General features: G+C 39.5%; 1 protein-coding gene across 15 annotated transcripts in view; it reads right to left on the bottom strand.

The window, feature by feature from the left end:
* DLG1 (discs large MAGUK scaffold protein 1) overlaps nucleotides 1–24,275 on the bottom strand; it is a 344,209-nt gene that overhangs the window by 32,212 nt on the left and 287,722 nt on the right. For 5 of the 15 annotated variants that reach the window (XM_039489067.1, XM_039489058.1, XM_039489068.1 and 2 more), the window contains 3 exons: nucleotides 21,658–21,727; nucleotides 13,918–14,017; nucleotides 1,959–2,000 (listed from right to left, as the gene is read on the bottom strand). In XM_039489067.1, the coding sequence (XP_039345001.1) occupies nucleotides 1,959–2,000; nucleotides 13,918–14,017; nucleotides 21,658–21,727 (212 nt within the window). Of the gene's footprint in view, nucleotides 1–1,958; nucleotides 2,001–13,110; nucleotides 13,145–13,917; nucleotides 14,018–21,657; nucleotides 21,728–24,275 lie in introns of all 15 variants that reach the window. The other 10 variants (XM_039489060.1, XM_039489069.1, XM_039489061.1 and 7 more) reach the window with 5 other exon arrangements.

Consider the following 24,275-nt stretch of genomic DNA (forward strand, 5'->3'; position numbering starts at 1 on the left):
GTTAAGCAAAACATTAAACAGAAACAGCAGTAGCAAATATAAACAACCCATTGGTTGAGGGCAAAAAGTATATATTGTCAATACTGTTGAACACTTTAGAAAAACAGATATGAATAGAATGGACCTTTTGAACAACCATACTCATCTGTAATCAAGATAACTTTCATATTAGACAGCAGTAAGAAGAAATTAAAGAGGTAACTTTAATAAAAATAATTATTGCTTAGAATTACACATTCTGCCAAGAAATTCAACAGAACATTTATAATGTGCATAGAGTTTTTGCCAATGAAGAATAAAGCCCACATATCATCACCTATAACGAATCACCTATCATAAAGACAAAATAGAAGCACTGATGAGTGACTGGAAAACTTAAGAAAACAGCAGCTTTCAAGAAACACTGTCCGGTTAATAAAACCCAGTTTTTTAAGTGTAAATTTACTTATGTGGCTAACATTACCAATCAGTTAACTTTTCTTCATCCTTGCTGTTTCTGTTTTGTGTTACTCTGTTTCTACAATACAAAGACTAGTCAGTTTCACTTTTGTTAATAGTTTCTTATCAATTTCACTGTCATTTTCTCAAGAGTGCAGCAATATCAAGGTTGCAAACCAGAGAATACTTGTTTGCTTAAAATATTTTCTATTAATGATATTCCTATTAGTAACATTTAGTTTTGTGCCAAAATAGACTTGGCAGTGTCTGTTTAAAAGGATGCAAAGCTCCCAAACTCATTTACTGTTCCTGACCCATTCCCCCACCTTCTGTCCAAACTCTATAACAACAGTTCCTAAAATACCTTTCAGGAATTTATACTTGGCAAACAGACAACAGGTGGTGAGCCTTGGCTCAAACTCACAGTGCTAAGGTATGCCTGTCTGTTACCTGGTTCTTCAGCTCTACCAATTTCCTGTATGTTTCATCTATCTGTTCTATTGTACACTATGTCTTGATCCCACAAATCACTGTGTTTGGGACACTCCTGTGACTGCTTGGAGCCTTAGTAATTTTGTTGAGGGAAGGGTGGGGGGGTCTGTCTACATGAAATAAATTGCAGGATCGAAGCCCTGAATAGTAATCGCTTTGGGAAAGGGACTATCTTTTTAACACAACTTTGTACAGTGCATAGCACAATGGGGCCCTAAATCCCTGTTTTGGCGTTAAGGTGCTACTGTAATAAAAAACAATTCTTCAACTCAGTCTAGTCTTTAAAATGTATCATGCAGTTAGAATGACACAGTCCAGGGGTTTCATTTAACAACATTAATTCTGGTGCTAAATACTAGTCATCCATTGTATAGCCTTTGAAGACAACTCAAAATAAGCAGCCCTATTTGACAATACTAAGTAAAAGCCTGAAGAGAAGGAGAAATGAACACTAACTCACCCTCACTTTCATTAAAGATATTTACATATCACACTTTTAAAAAAACAAGTATTTCATATTTAAGCATGCAATTACGCCTTGAATTTATCAGCTTACATTGTTAGTACAAAACTTACTAAGTGCTTGTCTACAGAAGAAAGTTGCACCGGTTTAACCAAAGGTAAAATTTTAAACTGATTTAGTTAAACTAGTACAAAAGATCAAGTGGACCGTCTCACTTCAGTTTAAACCAAGCTGATTTTGATTCAGTTTAAGTCAATTAGTCACTCATATCAAAATAAGAATGTCTACAAGGGGTTCACACCAGTTCAACAAAATCTATTAGTAAAAATCTATTTAAGTAAAAATGGTGAAACTTTGTTTTGACAAGGCCTAAGTACTCTCAGTGATATAAACAGAAAATTTCTCAGCAACTCATCTGAGCAGATAAATATGGATTTCAGTTGGAGTTGATTAGGTGATCTTATTTTATGTATCACATGAATATCTGGGAAAAAATACCCAGATAAATCCAAACTTAAAGGTAGTAACAAGGATTAAAAATAAAGAAGGAACTTATAACACTTACGGTAACTACTTTCACTATCGCTGGCATTAGAGGTTACATGTTCTGAAATTGCAACAGAATGGAAAAATAAGGAACACACACTAAATGACATGGGGTTCAAAAGAAAAATTGACAAACAATCAAGATGAAAGACAATACTGACACTGATTAAGGATATGAGACCCATAGATAATGCATATAAAAGATATTTCTGATAGCTCTCATTGTTTAGCTCAATATTACACAAAAAGAACTGTAGTAATAAAACATTTTTCGCATAGAAGACTATGAAAAAAATATGAATCCACGTTTCACACCCAGTCCTGCAATCCTTGTGCATTTACTTCATGAGAAATTTTTGCTGTGCAAAAGCTGTAGGACTGCATCTTTAAGGTATGTTATTGACCAAACTTGTTACTAATGCAGGATGCACTCTAGAGACATGTCACTAATCTGCACAGAGTCTAGCAGCAGAAAATAATGGAGTATGCACTGAGTATAGTAATTAGTTCAGTAGTAGATACTTTACCTTTTATAGTATGTTAATTAACCATTTATAATTTATCTGCAGTGCACTGCAGAATTAAGATCTACTTTGTTTTCTGTTTTGCTTTTAAGAACTTAACAGTCTTGTGCTGAGTATCAATGTGGAACTCATGCTTTTCACATAATAACCAACACATTTTATGGTTTATCTTAATAAAAATGTGTTGTGTGGTTTATCGTAATTAAAAATGACTGTTTTACCAGATTTGAAAGTTTCTATGCTATATGTTGTTTAAAAGTGAAATATACATTGCTTTCCATTTTAGAGACTTATGCACAGCAACAGTTTAACAACACAGGTGAAGGATGTATTGATGTATTAAACTGACAGTTTAGAGAATGCATAAAGGGTATATAAATCAGCATTTGATACAGATCAAAACAGCAGATGGATGTTTACATGGGTAGGTTTTTTCTGTGTTCCCTTTGTTATGACTTAAAGTACAATACACATGTTTTAATAAGAATTTTCTCATTCCCTTCCCAGCTCAGCTTCTCATCCTACAATGAATTACTAAGCCTGAACTTCTGATACCACAAGCTTGTTGTCATGGAGTGTATTTGTGATCTCACAAATTCAGCATGGCTCCTTCACACCAAGATTATGAAGAAAGTGGATTATGAAGGAGGGAATCCATGGTTGAAATATAAATAAGCTTTTAGTGATTTAGCAAATATTATAAAAGTAAATTATGCACAGCATGACAGATAACCTGATGAACATTTTCAATATAGTGTCTGACCTAGAAGACTAAGTGATAACATAGTGTTTTGCAAACATGTGCTCTGAGGCCCATGTGACTATGTCTATCACCGGGACATTGTTCAGGAAGGCTATAGATGTAGCAATGGCAGGCATAGAGTGGGATCAGATCCCTGGTGGGGGTTCCTTGTTATGCAGTTGATAGCAGAGCTGGATACAAGTAGACGTCCATTTAGTCTCTGGGTTGATACTGCACATCCCTTGGAGCATTCTGTTGTGGAAATAAATAGTCTTGGAGATTTCTGGAAGGGTTTAGTTCTTTCTAAGTAAAACGCTATGGCTTGTCTGACATCGAGTCTATGTAGGATGATCTCTTGTGAGGTCCCACGTGGTTTTGGGTAATAGGTAATATAGGTAATAATTGGAGATATACCAATCTCCTAGAACTGGAAGGGACCTTGAAAGGTCATCAAGTCCAGCCCCCTGCCTTCACTAGCAGGACCAATTTTTGCCCCAGATCCCTAAGCGGCCCCCTCAAGGATTGAACTCACAACCCTGTGTTTAGGAGGCCAATGCTCAAACCACTGAGCTATCCCTCCCCCCATAAACATAGGTAAAACATGGGAAGCTGTATGGGTTGGCTTAAATGGAATTTCGGATGTGGTCGCAACGTGATCTTATCTTTAGTAAACATGGAGTAAGGGGGCTCTGCCATCACTGCATTGTCTAGCTGAATGACTTATGAGATTAGAAGTATCGGTGGGTATGCGTACATGTGTGATGTGTCCCATGAGTTGAGGAAGGCATTCCCTAGTGACTTGGGTGCTTGTCCTGCCCTGGAGCAGAAAAGTGGGCATTTGTGGTTTGTTGCTGATGCAAACAGGTCTACTGATGTAAAGCCCCATTACTGGAATGTCGATTGGAGGACACTGTCATGTATTTCCCATTTGTGTTCCTTGGAGAAGTGTCTGCTTAGTGTGTGTGCTGTCATATTCTGACACCCTCGGAGCTAAGATGGTTATGTTGTGGTGAATGCACCAGTTCCACAATTTCAGGGCCTCGGTGCAGAGTGAATGGGAGCGAGGTCCGCCTTGGCGATTGATATAGAACATGCATGCTATGTTGTCGGTCAGTATGCAGATTGATTCATTCTGTATGATTGGGAGGAAGAGCCTGTACACATTGCATACTGCTCAGAGCTCCAAGAGATTGATGTGGAGCCAAGTTCCATCGCTGACCCCACTTGGCTTTGTATGGCGTGCTGGTCTAAGAGAGTGCCACAGCCTACCAGCGACATGTTGGTCATGATTATTAGTGATAGAGGATCCTGTTGAAAAGGGATCCTTGTGCAGATGTTTTCTGGTTTTGTCCACCACTTTAGTGACACACTGACCTTTGAGAGTACTGTCACTCTTTTGTTTAGACTGTGATTGCTGGCAGTATACACAGTGCTCAGCCAGCTCTGTAGGCAATGCATATGTAATATCGTGTGTCTCACAACAACAAATGTTGTAGCTGCCATATGACCTAATATTTGTAGGCGGGTTCTGGCAGATGTTTGAGGGCTGCTGGTGACTGTTGCAATAGTGCCCTCCCCTGTGTGGAATCGAGGTAGGCCCCGATGAATTCCAGTTGTTGCACTGGGGTTAGTGTAGATTTCTATATATTTATCTGCAACCCTAGTGTCTGGAACAGTTCAATGGTTGTTTGTACCATGTGTGTCTCTTCTTCTTGAGTTGTTCCTTTTAGTAGACAATTGTCCAGGTATGGGAAGATTATCACTCCTCTCCTTCATAAGTGGGCCACCACTACTGAGAGGGTTTTTGAAAAAACTGGAAGGGCAATGGAAAGGCCAAAAGATAGTACTCTGTATTAGTAATGGTTGACTAATCGTCTGTGAGCTGGGTGTATGATAATATGAAAATAAGCATTTTGGAGGTCGAAGGCTGAAAACCAGTCCACCTTGTCTAGTGCTGGAATAACTGTGGCCAGTTTGACCATTTTTAATTTGTGATTCTGCACAAATTTGTTGAGTTTCCAAAGATCTAAGCGGGACTCCATCTGCCATTTTTCTTTTTGATGAGAAAATTATGGGAGTAAAAACCCTTCCCTTTGTATTGAGTTGGAACTTGCTCCATGGCACCCAATTGTAGGACATGGTTCATTTCCTGTTGTAAAAGGTGCTCATGAGAAGGGTCCCCAAAGAAGGACGGAGAAGGCAGTAGGGTAGGAGATAAGGCGAGGAAGAGGATGGTATAACCCGATTTTATAACTCCAGTACCCATTGGTCCATTGTTATTGCTGCCCAAGCATGGTAAAATTGGTGAAGGTGGTGGCCAAAAGGTTGGATAGGAGTATCTGACAGCACAGTATTGTGGGGGAGAACGTTCAGACCCTCGACCAAGATTTTAAAACTATGGCTTGGTAGTAGATGGTTGTGAGGATGAGGACTGAGTTTGAGAAGGCCTACATCTTTGTGAGAGTTGTTTATTTCTATTCTGGTCAAACTGCTGTTGTTGTGGGCGATGGAAAGAGGTGTCTCTGCCCTTTTGATATGGTGTGTACCAGTGTCGCTTATTAGGCTTAAATAGTGCAGGGTGGCCTGAGAATTCTTCACAGTGTGAAGGACGTCATCCATTTTTGCAGAGAAGAGCTTCTCCTGATCAAAAGGGAGATCCTCCACCTTGAGTTGGAGCTCTTTTGGAATACTGGATGATTGTAACCATAAGACCTTGCGCATTACGACAGCTGTGGCCGTTGTTCTTGCAGCAGTGTCTGCTATACCCATCGAGGCCTGTAAAGCCATTCGGGCAGTTAGTTGTCCCTCGTTCATGATGGCAGTCAACTTGGGGCATTTTTCCTCTGATAGAACCTCAAGGAATTCTTGTAGTTTACTGTAGTTGTACTTTGCAAGAAGGGCTGAGGGAGTGGACCAGAATTCGGGTTGTTTGCTGTGATCATTGGCAGCTTCCACCACTAGGGAGTTAGGTTGTGGGTGGGAGAAGAGAAAGTCCATCCCTGTAGCTGGTACAAAGTACTTCCTGTCAGCTCTTTTACTTGTAGGTGGTGTGGTTGTGGGAGTCTGCCTAATATTTTTCTGCTGGCTCCATTATGGCATCGTTGATGGGGAGTGCAATTTTGGATGAAGTGGATGTCTGTAGGATATGTAGAAGCTTGTGCTGGATTTCTTGCACCTCGTTAAGTGGAATGTCTTGGCTGGTGGTTAAAGAGTTCCTGAAATTGTTTCAGGTCGTCTACTGTAGTTGGAGGTGGTGGTCTGATGGCTTTGTCGGGGAGGAAGATGAATTATGAGCTGGCAAAATGCCTTCCCGATCCGAGCCTTCTTCCTCTTCATATTCCATGCCTTTGGCTGCTTCCAACTTGTCCCTACTCTGGGAAGCAGGAGGAGGACAAATTTCCCCTCAGGCTGGAGTCAAGGGTCTAGTATATCGGGTCCTATATGCCGCCCAGGGATCCCGGGGGGGGGGGGGGGAAGAGGGGCGGGGGCCCTGCAGAGGGAAAGGCATCAGTGGGCGAATCCAGGGCTGCCTGTACTATTGTTGCATCTCTCGAGGTTGGCGGGACTTGGTCTTAACGGCCTCACATGGAGGTCTCCTCTCCATGGGTGAAGAGTGCTGGGAAGAGAACTGGCTCCCACATATGTCCTCTTCTTCATCACTGGAGAGAGGCTGGGGAGCAGGTGAAGTGGTTAGCTGCTCCATTAGTTGGCCCGGAGATCCCTCGGTACTGAGCACTGGCAACCAGGATATCAAAGAAACTGCTGTCTCTTTCTGGTGTAGAAACCATTGCAGAGCTATGTGCTTCTGTGGTGGTGCAGTTGGTGTCGATGCAGTCAGAGCCGTTCTCGGGCTGTCCATTGGTGCTGACTCCAACACTAGGGTGGTCGGTGCCATGCAGGAGGAGAGTCTTGACTCCATTCCAGAGTGGCAGAGCTCGGCAGAGGTCCACAAACGGACAGTGCCAGAGGTGCCCGGAGCCTCAAAGATGCTCACTCTTCTTGAGCTCGGCACCAAGGATAGCGACCTCACTGGGGACCTTTTCTTTCTCTGACTGGCCCTATTAGGGGAGGTCGCAGCTTGATTCCTGGATTATTTGGAAGACTGAGCACTCCCATTAGCAGAGATTTTGTTCAGGGAACCATCTGCTGATGTTGATTTTTGTCCCTGAAGAGACTTTTCCATCAAAATCATCCTGAGGCGGAGATCTTGATCATTCCTTGCCCTGGCTTTAAAATTGCTGTAATGGGCATATTTTTGAGGGATATGGGTCTCCCCCAAACAATGTACAAGAGTGACTGTCTGAGATGGGTATCACCTCACAAGAAGAGTCACATTGTTTAAACCCAGCCAAGCCAGGCATTGTGTCCGTTAAAGTTTCCCAACAGGGAAAGAGTGGGAAAAACAACAATTAAAAGAAAATATCTATAATAATTTTTTTAAAAGAACAATAACTAACTAGTTAAACTAGACTTACTAGACAGCTAATCTAACTATTTCTACAGAGAAAAAATGAAGAGGCAGCACAGTCAGTCAGTGAGCTCCGTCTGTAGCCCAGGATGGTTGAGAAGGAACTGACTGGGTCGGGTTGTGTGTGCACTACATGAGGTGCCAATGGCACCACAAGACAACTACTGCACATGTGCACCCCAACCGAGCATTACTACTGAAAATCTCTGATCTGCGGCACAGGAATGCACCAACACCTAAAGTGGAGCACCCACAGGGACACTACTTGAAGAAGAAAGAGATATGAAAATCTACCTATAGTGTGTGAAAGAATTGCATCCTGCGGAGGACACAACAAACCGTATGCACCTTGGAGACACCATTTCATCAGTTTATTAGACTAACCAGTAGTGTATGCGGTGTTGTTATAGCTGAGTTGGTCCCAGGATATGAGAGAGACAAGGTGGGTGAAGTAATATCTTTTATTGGACCAACTTTTATCAGTGAGAGAAACAAGCTTTTGAGCTTACACAGAGCTCAGTGGTCAAGAAGTTGGTCCAATAAAAGATATTACCTTGCCCACCTTGTCTCTCTAATAATAGTAGTGTGACACTATAGTAATGAGCATGAGTTGTAAAGGAGTAGGACCGCAGGGCTTAATGTCAGCCATGAGAAAAGGAGATCCAACTAGCGAAGACTGCAGCAAAAGCTTTTTGGGAACTATGATGGGTTACAAGAAATCTGGTTGGGCTGCTCTGACCCAAGAACCTCTTAATATTAACTGGCAAGGCGGTGCAGAGGGATTCAAGTATCTCCTGATTATGGTATGCACATTCGGGTTCAGCGAAGAATGTCATTTGAGATCTCAAATGAAAATTGGTGTCACACTGGTCATCAATATCACTGAGAAAAGTATGTACATGTACTATGTAAGGAGTTATGTATATGTATTAGAAAATTACGTTCTTAAGCATGTAAGTTAAAAGCAGTTCACCAAAAGATGACAATTAGACAGATTCATCCAGAAAGGGTATAAGAAACACGTATCTCTCTGTTGGGATATAAATTAAGCATTTTAAGCTAACACAATGGATATCCATTTACAAATGAAGTCAAATGTTTATGAAGAGATATGAATTCAACAGGGGTTTAGCTTCTTTATGAGTAAAGACAATGAACGTTGGACGTATTTCTAGAAGGCAAAGAGGATACTGTGGCATCCTGTACCTACAAACTAAACAGACAGTGCATTTGTTTTCATAAAAGGAGGGTCTCAGCCAATCTTGGTTGAAAACAATGAACAGGACTTTGGACGAGAGAAAGTTCTTTAGATAGGAGGTTAACCAGTTAGTTAAGTTTTGTCTCTAGATAGTGGTGTTATGATTTTGTTTTATACGTAACCATTTGTTTCCAATATCCTTCTTCACTCTCACATGCATTACTGGTCTTTGATAATAAACTTATTCTTGTTTTCATTGTAAGTGTATCTAAGTGCTGTGTGTTAAGCAAAGTGCTGGTCTTGAGTTGAATCTTACAACCTGGTGTGTACTGTTCCTTTGAGAATATCAGGCCCAGTGCATGAGTGTTCAATGGATAAAAGGTCTGGACCAGTGGTTCTCAAACTTTTGTACTGGTGACCCCTTTCACAGAGCAAGCTTCCGAGTGCGACCTCCCTTATAAATTAAAAACACTTTAAAAATATTTAACACTATTATAAATGCTGGAGCTGAAGTGGGGTTTGCGGTGGAGGCTGACAGCTCGCGACCCCCAAGGTAATAACCTCACAACCCCCTAAGGGGTCACAAACCCATTTGAGAACCCCTGGTCTGGACACAGGGAATGCTCCCAGTATTCAGGGGTTGGTGTATGCATCTCACTACCTGTACAGAGAGAATGAGGTCTATGGAGGCCTGGAAGGTAGTGCCTGTGCTGCCAGAAGCTCTTCATTTCAGGAAGCAGTTCCACAGCAAGCACACACAAGACTCCTTGCATTATGTGAAGGGGGAAGTAACACTTCATTATTCACTTTTCCACATCATTCATGATTTTATAGACCTCTATCATACCCCCTCCACCTTAGTCATTTCCTAAACTGAACAGTTCCAGTTTTTCTAATCTCTTCTCATATGGAAGCTGTTTCATACTCCTAAACATTTTTGTTACTGTTCTTCGTATTTTTTCCAATTCTAATATATCTTTTTGGAGATGGGGCAACCAGAACTGCAAACAGTATTCAAAGAGTAGGCATACTATGGATTTATATAGTGGCATTATTATATTTTCTTATTCTTTTTATCTACCCCTTTCCTAATGGTCCCTAACATTCTGGTAGCTTTTTTGACTGCTGCTGCACACAGAACTATCCACAATGACTAGAAGATCTCTTTCTTGAGTGATAACAGTTATTTTAGACCCTATCATTTTGTATGTATAGTTGGGATTATGTTTTCCAATGTGCATTAGTTTGCATTTATCAACATTGAATTTCATCTGCCATTCTGTTGACCAGTCACCCACAGTCAGCTTTGGACATAACTATCTTCAGTAATAGTATCATCTGCAAACTTTACCACCTCACTGTTTATCTCCTTTTTCAGATCATTTATGAATAAGCCTAAGATTTAGTCATGGGCAGTGATGAGCTCCCAAAATCCTAATAACCGGTTCTCTACCGGGTCCTCGGTGGCACTTCGGCAGCAGTGGGGTGTGTGTATGTGTGTGTGTCTCTTCACTCGCTCCGGGTTTTCGGTGGCATTTTGGCGGCGGGTCCTTCACCCGGAGCGAGTGAAGACCGCCCCCAGCCACCAAAGTGCCGCCGAAGACCCAGTAGGGAACCGCGTGGTGCCTGTCTCCCCCATCCGACCCCAACCCATCAACCTCCACTGCTCCTTGTCCCCTGATTACCCCCCCTCCTGAGAACAGGAGTGAAAGTAAGTCCAGTGACTTACTAGTACACTGGGGCCAGCTCTGGCCTCCGGAAGGGGCATGGCTGAGGGAGTCAGAGCCTGCCCCAGCCCACCCTGTAAGGTAAGTGCCCCCCCACCGGGGCAGCAGCAGCAGCCCGGGGCTCCAGGGGCTATTTAAAGGTCCTGGGGCTCCCCTGCTTCTACTGCCCTGGCCCTGGAGAAGTGGCGGGGCTCCCGTGGCTATTTAAAGGACCGGGGCAGCAGAGACAGCTGGAGCCCCAGGCCCTTTAAATAGCTGCGGGACCCCATCACTACCCCTGGGCTCCGGGGGCTATTTAACGGGCCCAGGGCTCCCCTGCTTCTACTGCCCTGGCCTTTTAAATAGCAGCTGGAGCCCTGGAGTAGTGGCAGTGGGGCTTCGGCAGCTATTTAAAGGGCCAGGGCAGTAGAAGCAGCCGGAGCCCCAGACTTTTTAAATAGCCCCCAGGCCCCCGCAGCCCTACCCCAGAGCTTCAGCAGTGGGGCTCCGGTGGCAATTTAAAGGGCCTGGGACAGGATGGTCCCACAGGCCAGATGTGGCCCGCGGACTGGAGTTTGCCCACCCGCTGGTCCCTTTAATAACTGGATCTACACCGGCTTCTAATTTTATCAACCGATTCTTGTGAACTGGTGCAAACCGGCTTGAGCTCACCACTGGTCATGGGTATTTTTGGTAAAAGTCATGGACAGGCTACGAGCAATAAATAAAAATTCACACCCCGTGACCTGTCTATGACTCTAACCAAAAATACCTGACTAAATCTCTACTTCTGGGGTCCTGCTGCTCTGGGGGCCCCCTGCTCCAGTGCTGGGAGTTGACTGACCAGCCGCTGCTCCTGGGGACCACTCGCCGGTCAGCCTCCGGGCGCCCCATGCTGCTGCTCCAGCTGGCCTGGGACTGCTTCTACTTGGGTGGTCCCCAGGGCACCCCCAGAACCGCTGCTCGGGCATTCTCTGGAGCCAGCCACACCAGCCGCTGTTCTGGCAGTCCCTGGAGCTAGCTGCCTAGGGCCACCCAAGCAGTGGCTGGTGTGGCTGTCCCGGAGACCGCTGCTAAGATGCTCCCCAGGGCTGCTGCTTGGGCCATCCTCGGGACCAGCCACACCCTCTGTTGCTTGGGTGGCCCTAAAGTGAGCCGCACTAGCCACTGCGGAAATCATGGAGGTTGCAGAAAGTCACAGAATCCGTGACTTCCACGACCTCCGTGAAAGAATCACAGCCTTATTCATGAATATGTTGAACAACACTGCCGCAAGTACAAATCCTTGGGGGACTTTGCTATTTACTTCTCTCCACTCTGAAAACTGACCATTTATTCCTATCTTTTAACCAGTTAATGATCCAAGAGAGGACCTTCCCTCTTATCCCATGACTGCTTACTTTGCTTAAGAGCCTTCGGTGAAGGACCTTGTTAAAGGCTTTCTGAAAGTCCAGGTACACTATATCCACCCTTGTCCACATGTCTGTTGACCCCCTCAAAGAATTCTAATAGGTTGGTAGAATAGAAAGTTAGTACTCACCAGAATGTTTTGTCTGTGGCCTCAGAGCCTTACCAGTCCAGAAGTATGAGATAATGTGTGCGTCTTGATCACCAATATTTTAAAATTAAGCTAGTAAATTTTAACTTTACCCGCAAATTTCATCCTTTGCTGGATTATCATGCTAGTTGTGCCTGAACACTCAGACAATTATACACAGATAGGTCTACTAAAGTAATTGGTAGTTTTTAAAAACTTGCTGTAATTTAAATTACAAAACTAAATTATTCAAAACATGGCCATTACTAATCCAGCATTACTTATCTAGCATCCCCAATGCTATTATTCTTCATGTAATAACACAGACATGGCTTTGCAGGAACTGAAAGTGATACTTATTCATGACATGTGCCTAATAATAACCCCCTTACTGTATGATCAATATTCTTATGTGAGTACCACATAAAAGTCAAAACAGATCAGATAGAACCTCCTCCCCATCTTATCTCTGTCAGAATGCATTTTCCATCACATACGAGAAAATGAAGCTATTTTTACTGCTGCTAATTTTAAAATATGTAAAGGCATTTTATTAGTAGCGGGCATTAAAATACAATAGTCTATATTAATGATTAAAAGAATTGAAGCGAATAAGCATTATTGCAGTGGTGTGGATCATAACTTTAGAATACTGTATTTAAAAAAAAATTAATGGTAAAGCCAATATAAAAATGACGTACTAGAAAAGATACATTAACTAGTTCAAAGAGAGCAGTCATTATCTGTGACAGAGTATATTTGGGTAAACTTCCAAACCAAAAATAAAATGTGGTTGTTACCTAAATTAAATGAAGTAGCAAGATCTTAAAAGATAAAACCAAAGAATGTTACAAATTAAGAAAATTCTATAAAACACTTTGAAATAATTAACCTCCTTATGTCAGCAGAGCAATACCACCAGTCTCAAAATGGATCTATAAAATTAAGTTTACAGATGGAGGTTAAATATAACTTGGGAGTATTTTGATCACTTACTCAGGCCTTTTGATCCCATGTCGTCAGGGATCTCCTGTAGAGTAGTCCCCAGAGGGCAAGCAATAAAAAGATAATCACAAAAAAAAAAATAACTGTCAGTAATGTATAAAACTGGCGCTACGATAAGAGACAGTTTCAAGAACATTACAGGGAGACATAGATCTACAGAGTTTTTTTCCCACAGTCAGCTCCTAGGATTTAAAATGGCTAGCAGCTGAAGTGTTATCAGTGATGAAAAAGGCAGAGAGAGCTTATAGTAGGCGAAGATCTGAACAATCAACTTTATTTTTATTGTAAAAATAAGATTTGTTTCAAAAATACTTTTTTCCAATGAAGGCAATAAAGATTTAAAAGAAACACCCTTAAAATTAGGACAGTATTAAAATTAAAGATTAAAATAGAACAAATTTCAAAGAACCAGTCTAAAGTGACCGGTTATAGTTCATTTATAATCTGAGTAACAGTTTTACAGCAGTGCACTCTCTATGAAGTTATTGATAAGATACAATTAACAGAGTAACAGAACTTAGTTATCACCTCCAGTTACACACATAATCATCATCCCACAGTCCCATCCAGTTCATGATGAACCAGGCTGTTCTTGGATACCAAGAACGGTTAGGATGTACTGTAACAGCACATGAATCAATGTATTGATTTCAAAGGCTGTTTTGTCATTTACATTGTTTGAGTTCCATTAACCTGTTGCAGCTCTTGAAACTGTCTCCAAGGTAACACCCTACTGGAAGCTAGCAGGCCCTTTGGTGTGTGTGTGTTTTTTCTCTCCATTGGATTCCACGTACTTACGGTCAATATCACTGGTTTCTTGCTCACTCTGGTCCTTGTTCTTGTAGAAGGGAAATTTTCGGGAAAAGAGGTTCTTTTTACGCTTGTCATTGAATGACTGCTGAAGAAGAGAAGGAGGGGCAAAACAAAGGATGTCTAATGTCTGTGTGTACAAAAGGCCCAGCCCCAGCAGCTTTGTGGAAGCTGACTCCTATAACCACGTGATGCAGTTTATATTTTAATTTAACATCATCACCCCACCACATCAGAAATAGAGTGGGCTTCTAATTATGCTGAAACCCTCCATATTTTGCATGTTAACTACTGAAAGAATTGGAAAGCTGGTATCCATGGTTTTATCATCTGTGGCCTTATGCTTCATAATTCAGATTCTTTGTGAAGAGAAAAATGTGTGAGCCAGTAGGCTGCTAAAGCCATCAAAAGTAAAACCAATTTGATAAACAGAATGGAGGAAGTCACAGATATTAGCTAGTACAGGGGTAACCAGATATTCACAGCATTATCTGCTTGTAAAGGAACAACTATATATTTGAATGACAGCCAATGTATATGAAAGCAAAATAATTAAATGCTGATACTACTTCCAGGAAAAAAAGAGTGATGAAAATAACAATTTTACAAAAACAATCGTTTTGTCCGCTTAAGACATTCATCATTTAAAAAAAAAATCTCTGTTTTCTCCTTGATTCTTTTGCATCAGCAATTCCTCACAAATTCATGGCAAGAAATGAACATTGCAGTGGGAAAGTCCACATCTCAGTGCCAAGGTCCATTCTTAACACTTACTTGTTTCATTTGTTCAGATTGTTAATTTTTCTTCAGCATTGTGGGGAAGGGGCATAGAGGTGGAACTGACATTTTAGAAATCAGACATTGCAAAGCTCAGGATGGTATTCAGGAAGAATTAGGACTTCTTGTATTGATGTTGCTGAAGGATTTGTACAGCTCAGATGCTTTATCCTGATTTAGTGAGGATTCTTTTTAATCACATTTTTTTTCCATTTGAGCTCAAGCTATTATTACAATCCTAGGCTACTTTACAAATAAGATGAAGATACATCTTTATGTACATTGTATGTGGAAGATGGCAACATAGATTTAACTAAAATTGGTGATGTCTACTGCTGAAAATATGATGGAAGCCTCCCATCCTTACAGCGTAGTTCTATTCTGGAAAGCGACTATATTAAAATGGAACCTTCTTACTGTGCACAACTGCTCCCTGTATCATTAAGTGACTTGTTTAATAAGCAGTCAGTCAGTGTGCTTCATCTGGTCTGCAGAACTTCTGTTACTGGTGATGATGTGAAAGGAGTGGCTGAGTTTGCAGAGTTTATTTCTAAATTAAAAACATGTGATATGGAAGAATGGAATGTGCCAGAAGAATGGAGCAACACAATGCCATTTCTACAGAGCCATTTTTCAAAGTAAATTCTTCAAAAGTAAGTACTGGTTTTCAGTTCATGCTATAAGGATTCTATTAATAGTTATTTCTAGAATCTACAGCATAACTGCAACATGCTTTGTCCATCATATTTTATCCAGTTTGATCATACCCTCCCTTAATCACAATATGATCCAGATGAAGGTAAGCCTTATTGGAAGAAACATGTACAAGGTGTTTTTTTCTTCTCTACCACTACTCCATGTGGAAGGAGATATAGCAGCAATTAGGGGATCAGGCAGCGCTGTGCTTTGACTTGCTGTGCTCTTTTTTCAGGGCTAGTGCACAACCAGCACAATGATAAGCTTGGCATTTATTCAGTGAATGCCTGCAGCGTATCATGTAGTTTGCACTCTACTACAATGTTCACAGCCTTTCCGGCCATCTGCTTTAACACAGACTTGTTTAGCAATGTCAGATGCTGGAGGGTGAACTGATGTCATCACTGCCGTTGATAAAATAATGTATTTTGTTATTTAAATATTACCAAGTGCAAAAAAGGCATATGGTACCAGTGGAGCACAATAAGGCATGTCAGAGAAGGGAGAGTTCTGGAAAAAACAGCACTAAAAATATTAAGTAGGAAGTTCATAAAACCCCTTAATTGGTTGGCATCAGTGAGTAGGAAAACTGGTATTCAGCTGTGAGAAGTATCATTGTGACATATGGGTACGAGAACTGGCACCTAACCAATCATATGTTTGCATGAACTACAGGTGGTATGGGCAGGATTCTGGGCTATGATTCTCTTGAGCTTCAGTACCTAAGCTGATGGCAGCAAGTCATTGCTACTTCAGCACAGAGGTCCATCAATCTTTCTTAAAATTGAAATTAACCCTAAATCTCACAACCACGTACACCAAGCATGTAACATGGATTTCCACAAACGGAGGTCTCACATAACAAATCCAACTGCAGCACGAGGGAAAGGCCACCATGGAGCATAAGTCAGACAAAATGTCTCAACTTCAAAAGAAGAACATTATGGAAAGCTGTTACAAAATTTTGGTGCAAGTCAAATAAGGCAGAAAGATTTAGCTATTTTTGACAATTAGAACAATGCAGTGGTGCTTTTAATGCACTTCTGGCAGAATACTCATTTTTGTTTAGCTACCTTTTAAAAATATTTGATAAAACTAATCTTTGATTTGACTTCCTCTACAGTAAATTTTATTGACTTAAAACCATTTAACAATAATTTCATATACTGCATGTATAATGGTCAGAGTCAGTTTCATTGCAAAATAAATAATAATCATGTACTGATTTTAAATAAAACATTAGCCAAAAATGATTAAAAAAAATATGATTATAAAGGCTAGAGAGAATTGCTTATTAGTTGTAGACACATTAATTTTATAACTATTTCATAAACCCATTGCAAATTATGGATAGATTACACAAGAAAGAATTTGTTAACCACAGAAGAAGCACAAGCAAAATGAGATAAATGTGTATATTAAAAGAATAGACAAGAAACATGATAATCATGCAAGCTCCAGTTTCTCAGTTTTCCTTAGAATAAATGGAATTGGCATTTTAATGTTTTCTCTCATTAATATTATATTTAGAGCTGCAATATTTACTTTATTATTACATAGAATCCTTTAAGTAAGAATTCTTGATACATGTCAAAGTAGTATAATATAATACATATGTAAAATACTGCAGGTAGATATCTTTCATATAGTTACACTGGGGGAAAATACTCAATGACAATTACAGTGAGGTACTAAGGGTATTTTAAAGAGAAACTGAAATATTGACATTTTCAGCTGAAGCAAAAGACTATGAACAGTTTAAGATTAATGAGTGCTTGGAACAGGAACTGTTATTATAGAGAAAGAAATGCAGTTCTCTATCAATGGCAAGCGTAGTTTGTTTTTCCACTCAGTATTTCATGCATATTTTTGGTGCTGTGTTAGTACACAGTTACTGTGTACAAACTTTGTTACAGTCAACATACAAGACTATGATTTAAATACATAGTTAATTCAGTTAACTGTTTACAATTTTATGGTAGACAAGTTACAAAAACATGCGATTATCTTCTCAAGGAATATGTTGTATGGTAATGTTTTGCAAAATTATTCTAGTTTAATTAAAAACAATCACTACAAATATTTAAATGTCTAAAAATGTTCCTTTTGCAACTATCACAGGTTGAGGATGTCAGTTACAAGTAAGGTGACAAACTTGAAATTAACTTATAACTTTATCACTGTAAAAAAAAAAGTAATCTCCTCAATGGTAAAATGATAAATGCTATAAAATTAAAGAGTAAATTCAAAATATATAAAAATGACTGCACCCTCAGTTGGCATGGTATAATATTCCAATATGTAATTTTGCATGTACAAACTGAAAAAATATAAATAATGATCAGAGTAAGTCTCAAGGCAGTATTAAATGTGGCCGTCAGAAAGTCACTAAAGGTATTTGTTTCCATCTAAAACAGACTATGTGCAAAAATGCAGATACACATTTAAGTGCATTTTACTATTGATACAACTAATTAAAACTTTCAATATGTAACCTGGGCATAGCATACATTATCTAGTAAGCAGGTACCCAAACAGGCACTGTTTAAATTGCTCTGTTGAAAGCGCTGATTAAACAAAATTCGTTTGAGGTTGCTCAGTTGGAGATATGCCTAACAGTACACACCAAGCTATCTTACAAATACCAGTGAAAGGCACATTGCATCATCTGCTGACAGGAACCATGTAATAAAAGAAAGTGGAAGTTGGTCCAATAAAAGATAAGTCCTACTTTATCAGGACTATATATTCATATTCTTATTACCTTGTCCCTTCAATTTGATTCTGTGAATTTATACAAATCATATAAAGCAAATGATAATATCTAACTTACTAAGTAAACACAATTAAAAAGAAATCTTTGGGATCTATAGCAGTAGCCTACTCTGGATATTGCTGCATTAGCTCTCTCCACTTTTAAAATGATTATAATAAATAACTAGTGTTTTTATTTCCAATGAATTACAAAGTATGTTTTGGCTAAAATGTCAACACATTAGTAATTTAGGTAAGTCCTTAAACTGAAAATGTATTTTAGCTATGCTTATTAGCATATCAGTAGTTGTATAAAATCTGGAAACATCTGTTACAATCCCGATTTTAGGGGGTTGATTTGATTGTAAAACTGGAGTATTTAGGAAAGATATGGACAAATTGGAGAAAGTCCAGAGAAGAGCAACAAAAATGATTAAAGGTCTAGAAAACATGATCTATGAGGGAAGACTGAAAAAGTAGGGTTTGTTTAGTCTCAAAAAGAGGAGACCGGGAGGGGACATAACATACTTTTCAAGTACATAAAAGGTTGTTACAAGGAGGAGGGAGAAACATTGTTCTCCTTAACCAATAAGAATAGGACAAGAAGCAATGGGCTTAAATTGCAGCAAGGGCGGTTTAGATTGGACATTAGGAAAAACTTTCTGTCACGGTAGTTAAGCACTGGAATAAATTACCTAGGGAGGTTGTGGAATCTTCATCATTGGAGGTTTTAAAGAGCAGGTTAGACAAACACCTGTCAGGGATGGTCTAGATAATACTTAGTTCTGCCATGAGTGCAGGGGACTGAACTACATGACATCTTGTAGTTCCTTCCAGTTTTACGATTCCATGATTCACTCACGGCTCAAAATGATCTAAATCATTGCAGAATATAATTATATTCTAAAATCTGAAAAATGGTGAGGCTGTTTTAAAAATAGTAGTAACAGATTTTTCCTGAGACTATTTTGGATGGTCATGCATTACAATTCTGAGCATTTGTAATAATTTGGTGAAACATTAGTTTCCTAAATATTACCTCAGGGTGAATTTTTACTATTTTGTCCTCTAAAACAACAGTTTTTGACATGCATAAACTGCCCTTCAGTTTCTGATGAACCAATAACAAATGAACCAATAAATGTTAACCTAGAGTTTTTGTTAACTGACAATGAGAATCTTTCTCACATAGTCCTTAAGTGACTCAAAATGTAGGTTTATTATCCTCAGACAGACCTACTGACAAAAACTGTTTAGACTTCATTATTAAAAAATTACTGTATAGGGTAGCCACTGTTTAAAATGAAGGAGCAAAGTCACTCTCTCTTCCAAAAGAGACCATTAAGGCTCTGGTCCCATTAAAAATCCATAGCTTTCAAATACTACATGATTTTTTTTGGCATTAATCTATCACCATATAGGACCATTTCTATTTATGGCTCTATCTGAATATTAACAACAACATTCACTCCTAACCTAGTTTTTCAGACGCATTTGGGAACACTGGCAAAACTGAATCAGATTTGTTTATAAAATTACTAGAGTTGTCGATTAATCATAGTTAACTCATGTGATTAACTCAAAAAAATTAATTGCTATTAATTGCAGTTTTAATTGCACTATTAAATAATAAAATACCAATTGAAACTTATTAAATATTTTGGATGGTTTTCTACATTTTCATATATATTGTATTCTGTGTTATACTTGAAATCAAAGTGTATAATATTTTTGCTTACAAATATTTGCACTGTAAAAATTATAAACAAAATAGTATTTTTCAATTCACCTCATACAAGTACTGTAGCGCAATCTTTTTGTCATGAAAGAACAACTTACAAATGTAGATTTTTTTTGTTACATGAGTCTGCTGGTCCCGCGGCTTCGGCGGACCTCTCGCAGGCGTGCCGCTGAATCCGCGGGACCGGGGAACTCCCTCAGGCAAGCCACTGAAGGCAGCCTGCCTGCCATGCTTGGGGCAGCAAAATACCTAGAGCCACCCCTGACTTTTGTAACCGGCATTGCAAGGTATTTACGTGCTAGATATGCTAACCATTCATATGCCCCTTCATGCTACAGCCACCATTCCAGAGGATATGCTTCTTTGCTGACGCTCAGTAAAAAAAATAAGCATTAATTAAATTTCTGACTGAACTCCTTGGGGAAGAACTGTATGTCCCCTGCTCTGTTTTACCCACAATCTGCCATATATTTCCTGTTATAGCAGTCTCGGATAATGACCCGGCACATATTGTTCTAATTTGTCTCTGCCTGTGAGGAGTGGACTATTCTGCAGTATGCTCCAGGGAGTGGGGCTAGATGGTGACTGGCAGTAGCCTTACACTGAAGGGAGGTGGGGTTAGTGGGTGGGGGTTCCCCTGGGTGGGGAGACCCAGAGTGTGGATGTACTGCCACAGGGGCACCCACCCAGAGAAAGGGGCACCGGGGTCCTGGGAGGGACATGGGGGCCAGCGGTAAGGTGGATCACCAGCCTGCAGGGGGTGATCCAGGACGCTGGAAGAGCTAATTCCCATGGACGACCAGAAGGAGGCACTGCAGGGGTGAGTCCACTCCTTCCAAGCTTGCTTTCAGAAGTCTTAAAAGAGCAACACTTGGATGCGGAAACTACAGAATTCAAACCACCGAAAAAGAAAATCAACCTTCTCCTGGTGGCATCTGACTCAGATAACGAAAATGAACATGCGTCTGTCCGCACTGCTCTGGATTGTTATCGAACAGAAGCCATCATCAGCATGGACGCATGTCTTCTGGAATGGTGGTTGAAGCGTGAAGGGACATGGGAATCTTTAACGCATCTGGCACGTAAATATCTTGCAACACCAGCTACAACAGTGCCATGAGAACGCCTGTTCTCATTTTCATGTGACATTGTAAACAAGAAGCAGGCAGCATTATTTCATGCAAATATAAACAAACTTGTTTGCCTGAATGATTGGCTGAACAAGAAGTAGGACTGAGTGGACTTGCTGGCTCTAAAATTTTACATTGTTTTATTTTTGAATGCAGGCTTTTTTGTACATAATTCTACATTTGTCAGTTCAACTTTCATGATAAGGAGATTGCATTACAGTACTTGTATTAGGTGAATTGAAAAATACTATTTCTTTTGTTTTTTTACTGTGCAAATACTTGTAATCAAAAATAAATATAAAGTGAGCAACGTACACTTTGTATTCTGTGTTATAACTGAAATCAATATATTTGAAAATGTAGAAAACATCCAAAAATATTTAAATAAATGGTATTCTATTACTAACAGTGCAATTTTAAAAGTGTGATTAATTTTTTAATCGCTTGACAGCCCTAAAAATTACCATTTCTTAAATAATAATTTTTAGAATGAACAAGTTTTGTCTGACAGACGTTTTAATTTTTAACTGTTATAATTAAATAAGGAAAGTTAAATCCACATACATAAGCCAGTCAAGAATGTTACCTTCCATATTAATTAAAAAAGTAATGAACATTTCATAAACTCACCCCTTTATCTCCTCTCATTTTGGAATTAAATTTCACTGTCTTTAAGCGGGCTCTTTCTTTCTTCTCAACCCTGTGAGAAAAATGAAAAAATGTCACTCTCTCAACCTGATCCTTATACTGCCAATCCTAATGCTATAAAATACTACAGCTTTCATATTCTAATAATCTGTTGAAGATGTGCTTCCAGCATGATGGGATGAGGTGTGCACACATACACATATTCAGTCTGCACAGGGCAATATGAGAAAAATTAATTTTAATTCTCAAACAATATACTGTAGGTTCTGAATGGCAGGGATCCAATAAGGACAGAGACAAATTAGAATCTTTTAGCTATGAGGACACAACTTTCTTATTATTCTTTAGTTTAAACCAAGGAAACTCCTTAAGGCACTCTGTCCAGGCAACAGAGTTAAATGAAGGAAAGCAACAGCTATGCTGAGCTCTCGCTTTCCTTCCTTCACTGTTGATACCCAAATCCAGAGCATCCTGTCATTTCCCAGGACTGACTCAGGCCTATAGCCAGGGTGGATAAAAATCAATGATTAAAAAAAAAATCAGTTTTATTTAATTTTTTTGATAAAATACTTTTTGAGGAAAAAACCTATTTAAAGTTTTAATTAAGATACATTATAGCTCAAAGATATCTCATCATGGAATAGGGATTATAAATTATAATTCTATAGTATGAGACAATATAAGAAACCCTAAGAAAATTTTGTAAATGAGTTCCAGTAGTCATGGATTAGGGACCAATTCTTATGGGGTTCCAGGGGCTTCTGTATAGATTATTTATGTTAATCTTTCTATCTACCCAATAGGACTCGGTGCTCAGTCTAGAAGATACCTTCAGAGATGCTTAGTTTTGAAGTTCTCAAACTGTGGATTTGTGTCTCCAGAGATAACATGCTTGTTAACAGCAAAAATGTTTTTAAACAGATAAATAATATACAGAGGTGAGAAATAACAGACCTCAGCCCTATTGTCCCTCTGCACATTTGTGTACACAGAGTCAATCCCTTACCTCTTTCTCAAAGTGCAGAGTTTCAAAAAAGTTCATTGAATAGAAGATAGTTGGGGGTGGAATAGATCTGGACAAGGAGAAGAAGTCTGGTGATAAATGTGAGATGGGAGGGACAGGCAGCAGAAACAAAAGTGAAACTGTTTGAGCAGCATATTCCAGAAGTCTTGAGGTCTTTCTGAGTGTAGCCTTAACTGATTTGAGATCTACCATACCACTCTCTCACAAGAAGGGAAAATCTATAATGGCAGCAGACCATAAGAGACCCAGTGTGGGAATATTTTAATGAAGTTCCTCTACCTGTGGGTAAGACAGGCATGCGTGCAAAATGCAAATGGTTAAACAAAGAAATGCAAGGCCTGCTTGCTTGAATGAAACAACATCATGAGAAGTGTTCCTTCTCAGGAGGAAGTTGCATTGAAGATGATGAAAGGAACATGTCTGAACATGCAGGATCTTCAGGTTGGTAAACTTTATTTCATACTTCTTTCTTAAGGACTGCCTGTCTTCCTTCTGCGCTATTCTTGAATTCTCATGTTTGAGCAAAAAATATAGTTGTGATAAAAAATAAATAGCTGAAAAAGGCAGATCTTCCTTTTACAATTTCACCTTTAAAGTAGTACTGAGTGTCAGTGAATATAACGAGTAATACTAAATGAGCAGTATGGTAATAATGATTAAATAACTGCATTGACTTATTTTGTTTAGGAGACTTCATCCTGAACATACAGGATTCTGAAGACTATCCACTTTCAAGATCACCATCATTTTCTATAGTTTCAGAGTTATCTGCCAATGATAGTATTTCAGTCACACCATGTAGGTCACATAGCCACAGTATATCACCTGTAGCAAAAAGAAAAAAAAAACTCCATCGTCCAGAAACAACCATAGATAAGTTTTTTATAAGAACCAGCAGATTACAAAAAGAGATAATTGATGAAAAAATTGCCCGGTTTGTTTATGCAACAAACTCTCCTTTCCGTAGGATTGAGAACCCCCACTTCATTAACATGGTTCAGTTATGAAGACCATGATGCAGTCCACACAGCATATTGTACAGATGTCGCAGGCAAATTGCTGGATAAAGTGTATGAAAGAAATTGAGCAGTGTGCAAAAGGTATAGAGGGTGAAATTGTTAACCTGAATCTTGATGGGTGGAGCAATGTCCACAATGATCCTGTTGTATGTGCTTGTGTGACAATAGAAGATGGGAATGTCTTCCTTACAGAAACAATTGATACATCAGGAAATGCACACACAGCGGAATACTGACAAGAAGTTGCAGTAAAAGCTATAACAAACTGTGAAAAAAAATTCAAATGTCTAGTATGCAGCTTGGTCACAGACAATGCTGCAAATGTATCCAAGCTGAGAAGAAATTATTTAGAATAGAGTCCCAAGCTAATAATGTACGGTTGCAGTGCTCATTTGATGCACCTCCTAGCCAAAGACTTCAGTGTTCCAGAAATAAAGGCTAATGATGTTGAAATTGCAAAATATTTCCGTAACAACCACTTTGCAGCAGCTGCTCTGAAAAAGTGGGAGGAATCAAGCTAACTCTCTCACAAGATGTGCGATGGAACTCAGTAGTAG

This window comes from Mauremys reevesii, linkage group 9 (genome assembly GCF_016161935.1).
Source record: "Mauremys reevesii isolate NIE-2019 linkage group 9, ASM1616193v1, whole genome shotgun sequence".
Classification (NCBI taxonomy): domain Eukaryota; kingdom Metazoa; phylum Chordata; order Testudines; family Geoemydidae; genus Mauremys; species Mauremys reevesii.